The sequence below is a fragment of the Pongo abelii genome, chromosome 15 (genome assembly GCF_028885655.2).
Source record: "Pongo abelii isolate AG06213 chromosome 15, NHGRI_mPonAbe1-v2.0_pri, whole genome shotgun sequence".
NCBI lineage: Eukaryota > Metazoa > Chordata > Mammalia > Primates > Hominidae > Pongo > Pongo abelii.
The window spans coordinates 59,450,877-59,462,703 of NC_072000.2; the positions used below are offsets into that span (position 1 = coordinate 59,450,877).

The 11,827-nt window shown below is 41.4% G+C and overlaps 1 protein-coding gene across 1 annotated transcript in view; it reads right to left on the minus strand.

The window, feature by feature from the left end:
* Nucleotides 1–11,300, minus strand: part of ATG14 (autophagy related 14) — a 46,347-nt gene extending 35,047 nt beyond the window's left edge. Inside the window, exon 1 of the mRNA XM_002824769.6 lies at nt 11,057–11,300. Within this exon, the coding sequence (XP_002824815.1) occupies nt 11,057–11,277 (221 nt within the window). The 5' untranslated portion in view covers nt 11,278–11,300. The remainder of the gene's footprint in view (nt 1–11,056) is intronic.
* Nucleotides 11,301–11,827: the final 527 nt, after the last annotated feature.

Here is an 11,827-nt window from a genome sequence, read left to right on the forward strand (position 1 = left end):
TATAAACCTCTACAGGTGAACACCATTCTTCCTTCCAAATTTTCACTATGATCAGTAATGATACAAGTGAATAGCCTAGTGCACCTTTATAGGCTTTTAAGTTTCTCTATAAGAAATTCCTACAAATAAAATAAACTGGGCCGGGTGCGGTGGCTCACACCTGTAATCCCAACACTTTGGGAGGCCGAGGCGGGTGGATCACCTGAGGTCAGGAGTTCGAGACCAGCCTGGCCAACATGGCGAAACTCCATCTCTACTAAAAATACAAAAAATTAGCCGGGCGTGGTGGCGGGCACCTGTAATCCCAGCTACTTGGGAGGCTGAGGCAGGAGAATTGCTTGAACCCGGGAGGCGGAGGTTGCAGTGAGCCGAGATCACGTCATTGCACTCCAGCCTGGGTGACAGAGTGAGACTGTCTCAAATAAATAAATAAAATAAAATAAAATAAAATAAACTGCTTAGTCAAAGAATATTTACATGCAAAATTGTGGGCAATCCTCAAATTTCCTCTAAAACACTTTATACAGTTTACAACCCCACCAACAGAACCTGTTTTCTCACACTCTCCCCAAACACTGGACATTTCTTTTTATTCTTTGCTAATCTGATTGGCCTCCCATCCCTTCAAGAGATGGTTCATAATTCACTTATTTGCATTTATTTCATTATTAGAAAGTTTGAACAACTTTTCATATTTTACTGGCTACTGATTTTTCTTGTTATTTCCCTATGTCCTTCATCCAATTTTTTATAGTTTTTTTTTTCCTTTGAGGATTATTTAGCAGGGAAATTGGCCATTTTTCTTTCATACAAATTATTTTTTCTATTTTCATGTTAGTTATGTTTCTGCTCTACAGAATTTTCTGAACTTTTATGTAGGCACACATCTTTTTTTTGTTGTTGTTTAATGACACTAGTTTTTGTGCTGTTTTCTGAAAGAAATCTGCCAGTGAACCTGTTCCATGCCTGGGTCTTACAACACTATTTCCCGTATTTTCTCTCCCAATTAAAAAATGTCTTCTATATTATTTACTAAATTATTCCATACTTATATGATTTGGGCTGTTCCCCCCTAAAAAGTATTCTCTCAAATGAACTTTGTTGTTTCATAAATTCTTCCATACTTTTATGATTTACGATTTTTTTTTCTGTTAAAAAAAGGTACTCCCTTAAACTGACTTTCCAGCAGTCCCTCTGTGATACAGATTGATGGGAACAAGGAGAGGGGTGCTCACACACAGCCCCAGTGGCACCAGAGAAAGCACACAACCCAGCTCGGGCTTCAGGAGCGCTGCCTGTCCAAGCTGAGACCTGAGGGTGAGCCAGAGTTGATCCTGTCAAGGGAAGGAAGGGCATGGAGGCAGAGAAAATTCTATGTAACTGCACCAAAGCATTTCAACACGCCAAGTGGGAAAACAATGACGGGAGTATGCTACTAATGAGGTAGTGGTTATGAATGCGAGTCGCTTCTACTCTGTTCCCCGACTACATGGACAACTGAGTGGACCTAACCACAGGTCAGACTATTCACATAAATCTGCCCTATATTACCAGAAAAACAACACCAGGGCATGCACTCTATTAGGGATGCAGACTATTAATTCTGTGCTAGGAATAACTAGCCTCACCGTAACACCCACAATTTACTAAGCACTTACTATGTCCCAAGCACAGCACCTTTCATAACATAACTCTCACCCCTCTACCTGCCTGTCTAGTCCTTTCCTTCATCCTAGGGCTACACATTTACTTGGTGCCTAAGGTTATGGCAATGAAAAGTCTCAGAAACACTACTAATGTATTTTAAGAAAGGCAAAAAATAGATTTTAAATAAGCAATTGAGGGCCTAAAAAAAAATTTTCGACCCTTTGATTCGGTTATTGCATTTCAAAGAATCTATCCTAAGAAAATAACAGAGATGAGGAAAGATTCATGTTTGAAGGCACCAATCACAAAATCAGTCCTAATAGCAAGAAACTGGAAACTAGTGTTCAATGGGAGAAAGACTAAATGATAGTATATTGCCACAAAAGATATTAAAATATTTTTATCAGCAAAGATATGAGTATGCTTTTATTCTTTAATCATATAAGAGTATGATTTTCATAGGCAAATAAGATTTAAAAACCTGGTCCTTATCAGGATTTTTTAACCTTATGTTAGAATATTTAGGATATGACAAAGCATAGTATAAATATATCCCACTGTCAGGAATAAAGGTTAAAAACCATTTACAGAAATTAGAAACAGGCCAGGTGTGGTGGCTCACAACTGTAATCTCAACATTCTAGGAGTCTGAGGCAAGAAGATTATTTGAATCAAGGAGTTCAAGACCATCCTGGCAACATAGTAAGACTCCACCTCTACAAAAAAAAATATACATATATTAAAAAATAGCTGGACATGGTGGTGCATGGCTATAGTCCTAACTTCTCTGGAGGCTCAGGTAGGAGGATCCTTTGAGCCCATGAATTAGAGGCTGCAGTGAGCTATGATCCTACACTATACTTTGGCCTGGATGGCAGAGTGAGAACCTGTCTCTCAAAACATAAAACAGAAACAAAGTGTTGTTTAGTTTCCTCATTTGTAAAATGGGAATAATGCTTACATACTCCTTGGTAAAGGGATTAAATAAATGTGAAAGCAGTGGGTACAGATGCTTAGCACACACATATGCCAGCTTTCCGTTTCTTCACTGCAACGAGTGATTCTGCACTTAATCTTACCATGCATTAAACTCAACTATACAATCAGACCATGAAAAGAGGCTGAGGGATTATGAAACCAGGATAAGGCAGTCCTAACTACACTCGCTTCTTCTGCACACAGAGAAAATGTATACTACAGTTCCTTCATTCAGCTTACTCTAAACTGGGACAGCCTTTAGAAACAAAAATAGAAAAATTCGTTTTTGTTTGTAAAATAGTAAATAAACAGAAAAATAAAAGGGATAGTCATGTATAATCTTTTTTTTTTTTTCATGAAGTGACTGAATGATTCTAACTTTGGGTTTTAAAAAGATAAAAGTTTACAGCTGTAAAAGGAATAATATCATGTACCGGCATGAAAAGATGTTTAGGTATGTTAAATGACAAAAACAACAACAACAACGAACCAGCAAAATAGTACGTATTGTGTGATCCCACTTCGGCAGAGAATACGCATAGGATATTGAGGACTGTGCCTCATCTATATTACAGGCACCTTTATGTGGTGGGATTGTGAGAGAATTTTCCTATTTCTACAATGTTTGAGATAAACATTTCAAAATTTCAAATGTCATATTTACAACATTTAGCTCTCTTTAAAAACATGCATTTTAGATTTAAAATGTAAATTTAAAATTCAAAATACTCAAATTAAACTACATCTTGTTTGAAGATGTTTTTAAATAAAAATAAAAATGTTTTTAAAATTTGATGGGATGGAAATGGTCACTGAGAGTTATTCTTTACCAAGGAGGAGACCCATGGAACTGACCTTCTGGGAGCCTGGATTATATCATTTACTTGAGGTAGGTCAGCTCAAGAGGAGTTCACAAATATCTGTCCCAAACGGGCTCTGATTATTAAGTGTACTAAGTTTTCCATTTTAAGACATGACCACAAATTCATCTGAAAAATATTTTAAAGGATTAAACTAGGGCTGGAGACTTTCACTTGGCTCTGGCTGAAAGCAGTTCAATTTTACTAAAAAGACACTCATTGAAATCTCACAATGACACCTTAACCACAACCCTGATCCCTAAAGCACCCTGTTCCCTTCTAAAACAAAACACATGCTCTCTCTGAATCCTTACACAGCCCTCTGGGATGTGCCATCACTGCTCTGCCATGCACAAGTAAGCACTCAATTTCCATCATCACGTCAATTCAGTACCTTCCCTAGCAACAGGAGGTGGCAAATCTCAGGATTATTTTTATATAATCACGTTTTATTTTCCATGAAGTATGTCTTTTGGTGTTCAAAAGACACTTGAGATTATGAAAACTCTTTTGCATTATGACAGGCCTTGAAAATATCTAGAGGGGACAGAAATTGGGCATTCCAGGAATTTTCACACAGTGGCAGTGTGTACAGGTGGGGGGTGCTGCCTCTCCAGGGTTAATCCCAGCCCTTGATTCACTACAGCACACATGACCTTCCAAGATATAGCACAATCTGTATAACAAAATGGAATGTTTTTCTTTTCCGATACTGTTATACACACACATGCAGAGTATAAAAATATAGTTCAGATCTAAATGTGAACTTAAGAATTAGCATAACCCAGGAGTAAGTCAGCCACAACACCCCTGAGACTCAGTTTCCTCTGCTTTAAATACATTAATAACTCATGGGGTGAGGGTAGGGAAGAAATGAGATAGTAAATGCAAAAACCTTTTATAAGTTCTAAAAGGTATAATCATAAGAGTAGCCAGTGATACTGGCTGAAAACAAGTTATATTTTCTTAGCAGATCCACATTTTCTGGTGGAAATACCATAAACAAACTCCATGGGACAGGAATTGAGACCCTCTGAAGGACACAGTGAAACAGTCGTAAGGCTGATGAACTCTTGTCTACCTGTAGAGCTTTTGTTCAGTATACAGAATTGAATTCTCAAGACAATAGATTTTTATGGGCCACAGTGGCTGACAACCAAAAATATACTGGAGGGAGAACAGAAGTATCTAAAGGATATTTTTTGGATGTTGGTTGTGCCTTCCCCTTGAAATCTGCAGTAACATTTAAATTTCTTCCTCATCCTTTATCCCATTTCTCGATTTGTTTAGGGCATGCATTTCTGTTTCCTGGCAAAAGTATAATCATATATTCTAAAACTTGTCAGTGAAGGCAATGTGGTATCATTCCTGAAAACATAATTATAAAGTAGTATCTATATGTTCATACAATTTGTCTCTCTTTTTAATCCACATGTGAAAATCAATGGCTCCTAAACCAGCAGATACATTTCCCCAGGTACCCTTAGATTAATTTTCAGTCCCATTCCCCCACCTAACACGAACTGGTAACCAATTTCTTTCCTGTTGTGAGTGGAAAGATTACTTCGACCTATCAGGTATCTACTGGGTAGCAGTGCTATTTCTGGTGTCAGACAAATACATAATCCATACAGTTCTGTTCCTGTAATTTTAATATGTCCAGCAGTACAGATCCAAAGAAGACTGTGTTGGAGGTACTGCCTAATCTCATTCTTCTTCATCCCTTAAGGAAGCATACAGTTTAAAAGGCAGATGACAGGGAACATGCCTTCAGTTTACACTGAAGGCTGGGTCTCCCCTGGGGGTGGGGTGGCGGCAGGGGGCAGGGGAAGAAAACGCAGATGTGAAAGCAGAGGAGGTATTGTTCAGGACTGGGGGCAAGGTGGGAGATGAGGAAAGGATGATGTGGGTGAGGATACCAAAGTTGTAGGGGAGTCTTCCCATCGAACAACAACAACAAAATAATGAGTTTAGGTATTTCTCAACTAATCTGTCTGCCAAACTCATATTGTCCCCAAAAGTATTTAAAGACACATGGTTCCCTTCTTAAGAGTCAAAGGAACTAATTAATGTGAGATCAATTTATTTCTTTAATACTTAATTTTCCTTGAGCTGCTACACCACTAAAACCTAGATATTCAGCTAGTCTGTTAATGAAACCTGAAAAAAATACATTTACCTTTACAAGAACTTTGATATGCATTATCACATTCAAGATCCATGCAGGCACAGATGGTTTGGCTAATTTACTGAAAATCAGAGGTTAAACAAGGGTTTTAAAACTGTGCTGTAAGGTTCCAGATTTTATTAACAAGTGGTTTTCTATAGTTAGTGAGGGGCTTTTCATGAAGTTAAGGGGAAAGAGTCTAAAGGCAATCAGAGAATACAAAATTTTCAAAAATAATGAAGATAGAATATCTCACAATCAACCTGTGGCCCACACAGTTCAAGGCCTATTGACAGTCGGTAAAAATCCTTGAGAGCAGAGACCTGTCTCTCTCCTCTATATTGCCAGAAAATTTTGTGCACATAACAGTGCCCAATGAGAGCTCATTAAAAAATATTTGGCTATTAGAACAATGGTCCTGGGTCTCAAGAGATTCTTTCACCTTACTAGATACTGTGCACTATTCTGGAAAGAAAGAAAAACTAACAAACCATTCTTCTTAAAACACATAGTCTGGAAAAGAGAAAGATGGAGAGTTAGGTGAAGCTGACCTAAGCAGACCACTGTTGACAGTCCTGTTATCCCTGAACCCTAAAATTTCTTTTTTATTCTAAATTTTGAATGGTTATTTGCTTTATATTTTTCTGCTTGGTCAAGAAAAGAAATCCACTACAACATACCTCTCTTCTGAAAATCTAATGCTCACGTTTAGCCAAGAATTTTTGAGATTGTCTATCTTTTTTTTTTTTTTTTTTTTTTGAGATGGAGTCTAGCTCTGTCACCCAGGCTGAAGTACAGTGGTGTGATCTCAGTTCACTGCAGCCTCTGCCTCCCAGGTTCAAGCAATTCTCGTGACTCAGCTTCCCGAGTAGCTGGGATTACAGGCCTGCAACACAACACCCAGCTAATTTTTGTTTTTGCTTTTTTGAGAGAGTCTCGCTCTCTCGCCAGGCTGGAGTGCAGTGGTGTGATCTCGGCTCACTGCAACCTCCGCCTCCCGGGTTCAGGTGAGTCTCCTGCCTCAGCCTCCTGAGTAGCTGAGACCACAGGCATGCGTACCACCACGCCCAGCTAATTTTTGTATTTTGAGTAGAGACGAGGTTTCACCATGTTGGCCAGGACGGTCTCGGTCTCTTGACCTCGTGATCTGCCCGCCTCGGCCTCCCAAAGTGCTGGGATTACAGGCGTGAGCCACTGCCCCCGGCCTCATTTTTGCATTTTTAGTAGAGATACGGTTTCACCATGTTGGCCAGGCTAATCTCGCTCTCCTGGCCTCAAGTGATCCGCCTGCCTCAGCCTCCCAAAGTGCTGGGATTACAGGCATGAGCCACTGCACCCAACCCCTATGTTGAGTTTTAAAAGTTGTATTGCTTTTGACATTCCTTCAACAACATGCCTAAGTTCTGCTACCTGCTGCTGCTGGGCTGGTGATCTGAAAGAACAAGACCAGAATTCATGCCTTCATGAAACTACATTCTGGATGTGGCTATCTTCCTCAAATAAATAATGTTACACATTGTGTGTGGTACCATGAAAGAAACAGGGTACTGTGATAGCAAATAATGAATGGCGGAAAAGATGGAGGTGGGAACCTATCTTAGTGAGGGAGGTCAGGAAAGGCCTCACTGAAGAAGTGGCCTTTAAGTTGAATGGTGAAAGACAAGGTATCAATCAGGAGGAAAAGTGTTCCAGGCAAAAGAAACGGCAAGGAAAACGACCCACTGGTGGAAGTTTCATGTGACTGAGGATTTGAGAGAAGGCCTATTTCTGTGGAGCAGTGAAAAAGAGGGAGAACAAGGATGAACTTATTTGAGTGCGTAATACATTCTAGGCATCCTGCTAACCACTTTAAATGCATGCTCTTATGTAATCACTACTAGAAACCTATGAAGTTAGATACCCTGCCATTTTCAAAATGAAATAAACATGAAGTTAAGAAACTTGCTCAGGGCAAGGCATGGTGGCTCACACCTGTAATCCCCGCACTCGGGGAGGCTGAGGCTGGCGGATGGCTTGAGCTCCGGAGTCCAAGACCGGCCTGGGCAACATGGCAAAACCCTGTCTCTACAAAAAATACAAAAAAACTAGTTAGGCGTGTTGATGTGCGCCTGTAGTCCCAGACACCAGGGAGGCTGAGACAGGAGAATCACTTGAGCCCAGGGAGGTCAAAGCTGCAGTGAGCTGTGATCTTGCCACTGCACTGCCTGGGGGACAGGGTGAGACCCTGTCCCCTCCCCCCTCAAAAAAACTTCTTCAAACTCACACAGCAGCCAGGCGTGGTGGCTCATATCTGTAATCCTAACACTTTGGGAGGCTGAGGCAGGAGGACTGCTCAGCCCACAGGTTCGAGATCAGCCTGGACAACACCGGGAGACCCTGTCTCTACAAAAAATTTAAAAATTAGCACGGTGTGGTGGTGCATGCCTGTAGTCCCACCTACTCAAAAGGTTAAGATGGGAGGATTGCTTGAGCCCAGGAGTCTGAGGCTGCAGCATGCCATGATTGTGCCAGTGCACTCCAGCCTGGGTGACAGAGCAAGATCCTGTCTCAAAATAAAATAAAATAAAATAAATCACACAGCAAGTGGTAGAGCTTGGACTCAATTCAAGGGAGCATGAGTCAAAAGCCCACATTTTAAACTCAACCTTAGAGTCTAAATTAGAGAGGCAAACAGTAGCCAAATCACATGAGGCTTCTTATGCCATAGTAAGGAGCTTGGATTTTATTTTCAATGCAATGGGAGCCAATGAAAGGTTTAAGCAAAACGGTGACATTATCTTGTTTACATTTCTATTGTGGCTGTGCTGTTGGGGACCAGAGGCAAGGTAAGGAAGAAGGTAAGGAAGAGCTGTCTGAGTAAAAGAAGGCAGATCACTAAGTAGTCAGGAGAGAAATGATGGTGGTCTGAACTAAAAGTCGGAAAGATTCAAGATATATTTTGACATCAAAGTGAATTACACTTGCTGATTTTTGGATGCAGAGAGTAAGAGAAAAAGAAAAGTCTAGGATAACTCCCAGGTTTCTGGCTTTAGTAACAAATGGATCATGATGAATAATACTGAAATGGTCTAGAAACTGAGTTTGGGAAAGAGGGATAGAGTCAGTTCAATCATTCCATAAATCTTTATTGAGCTTCTACTATGTGAGAATACAACAGTGTATAAAAGAGAAAAACTCTGGCCCTCATAGAGTTTATATCACTGGGGTGGGGGGCAGTCAGACAAATTAATATGTACAACCATCACATGGTGATAAGTGTTATGGAAAAGAAAAGATAATAAAGCTGGTTAAATAGGCAAGAGGTTAGCATTTTAATAGAAGGATCAGAAAGAGTCTAACGTATGAGCAGGCACCTAAAAAAAAAAAAACAAAGGAGGCAGCCCTGAAGATTTCTGAGAGAAAAAGAGTTCCTGGCTGTCTAAATGCCACTGCGAAGGTCCTGAGGAAGGAGTGTTCTTGGTATGTTTGAGGACAGACAAGGAGGCCACAGTGGTACAGCAGATTAGGTAAGGGAGAAAATAATAGGAGATTAAATCAGAGGAACAGATAATATAGAACTTTGGTTAAGGACTCCAGCTTTTACTTTGGGTAAAGCGAAAAACCACTGGAAGATGTGAACAGAAATGGAGAAGTAGCATAACTCTGGCTGCAATATGGAAATTGTATAAAAGGGGAGCAAGGACGGAAGCAGAGACATAAGAGGAAATAACTTCATGTCTCTGGTAGATTGGGCCAGGTGATGGTGAAAGGGTCAGATTTAAGATAAGTTTTGAAGAGTACATGGGATTTGTTGTAAGATAAGTTTTGAAGAGTAGATGGGATTTGTTGATGAGACTAAACAGAGTCGGGTTAAGAGAGGAGTCAAGGAGAATTGAAAGGTTTTTTAGCCTGAACCAAAGGAACAATGAGATTGACATTTACTGGGTTGGGATGAGCATGGGAAAACAGATTTATGATGGAAAATAAGGAGTTCAGTTTGCCATATTAAAATGAAGACATCTATTACAAATCTAAAAATATTGATGTTGAACAAGCAGCTGTTTTCTGGACTTTAGAGAAGTCTAGGTTGGAGATACAAGTCTGGCAGTCTTAAGCATATAGATGGTATTTAAATTATGTGAATAGACATAGTAAAACGTGTAGATAGACAAGAAGGTCCAGAACTAAATCCTCGATTAACTCCATCAGTTAGACATTTCCATCTCATACCCCGTATTCTTGTAACTGGTTTAATTTTTAAAGCTATCACTTACTACATAAGCAGTTTCTAAAGTCATCAAGAGCACCAATGAGACACAGCAACAAAACTAAAAAAGAGTTTGTCATTCAAATCTCCTCAAAAGAGAAAGAAAAGAACTCCATCCACGATCACAGAAATACTAAGAACTCAAAACATTCCCAAATATAGAGGATATAAAGTCTAGTGGTTAAGTGCGGGTACACAGGTCCAAGCTGTCTGAACTTTAATTCTTGTTCCTACACTTAACTATTTGTGTGACCTGGGGCAAAGCACTTACTGTGCAGCTTCCTAATAAGTTGGGGATAAGTCATTGGGTTGTTGCGAAGGAATTAATACCTGAATTTTTGTGCTCAGAATGCTAGCTATCTTACTATCATTGACTATCATTGACACTAAATTGTTGAAACGTAAGTTGAGAGTGGGAGATCCTGCAGCTAATCACACTAATTTTGCAGTTTTCTTAACCAAGAACTTGTAGCACTCTGTTTAGATTTCGAAATGAAACCAAAACATTTTCCTAAAGGCAATTCTCTTAACTAAAAGCATGCAGCTCCCAATCTGAATTTTAAAACAAGGCCAAAACACGTTCCCAAATTCCTAAGAATCCAAAATAATCTTTAGAGGCAGGGAGGGGAAAGGGGCGTTAATAGCAAGCCCCAATTCACACATTAGAGTAAGCATGTCTGATAACAAAGTCCATCTGTGACAGACTACCGGGCCCAAATTCCTCTAAAACAGATATTTGATTCTCTTCTACTCTCTCCTCTAGAGAATGAGTATAAATATGCTTTCGGAAATAGAAAGCCAAGCTTTTGAATGGGAGTACATACAGCAAAGAGCTGGGACTCTAACTCAATGGCAGCAACGGGAAAACTTCTCCAGAGAGTCACCACTTATTCCTTTTTTTCCCCAGTGACCAAGAGCACCGTGGGGTCAAACTCCTCTTGGGTGGGTGATGGGGAAACGGCGACCTTCCCTCATCTGGCCCCTACGCTGTCCTCTGGTAGCAAAGCTCCGGTGCAGAGCAGCTAGCTACACTCCCTCTCTCTCGCTCCTCTCGCTGGTATTTGGTGCCCGGACGGGGAGCCCCAGGTTCCAGCCTTCGGCCGCCTGGCTGGAAAACACACAGCAGAAGAAACAATAGGGCCGTGGCGGCCGCCGTACCTCTCCCGGTCGCGGCCGTCGAAGTAGACGAAATCGCCGCTCTGAACGCATTTGGCGCAGGTCAGCCGCCGGCGGGTAGTGTTGCACAGCGGGCAGCGCTCCACAGCCACGTACAGCCCCTCCGCATCGTCCACGGAGTCCACCAGGTCCCGGGCGAGCGGCCGGGGCCCGCAGCCAGGAACCTCCGGCGCCCGGGCTCCCTTCCCACTGGGAGACGCCATGATGGCCTGAGAGGAGAGCCAGTCACGTGGGATTTTGTTTTCAACCGGGTGCATTCTGGGCCAGGAGGAGGGGCCTGGGGAAGGCGGGCTGGGATCCCCACGAGCCCCCGGACCCCTCTGCCGCCGCGTGTTCCTGTCCGGGGCACTGTTGTTTTTCCGGTCTGCTGAGGGGCAACAGGTCCCGAAGCAGGGGTAGAGTTATATTAGAGGGTCTAGTCTGCCAAACAAAATGTCATCATCTGCTGGCTCAGGCCAAGACTACGAGTTAAAGCCTCAAACTTGTACAGAAAATTGTAATACCATACCCTAAGGATTCTGGGAAAACGGAATGGGAGCGGAATAAGGGAATTTAACTTGCTGTGGATGCTTTAAAATCTGGCTAAAACTACAGCAAACAAAGTAGGGTGAAGGGGTTGGGTCTTGGAACTAGGTTGAATTTGGCTCACTCACCTGGTTAATAGCTGTGTGACTTGGGGCAAGTTCCTTAATCTGTCTGCGCCTGTTCTCTCGTGTTAAATGGATAGAATTATAGTACCTATCTAATGCCGTG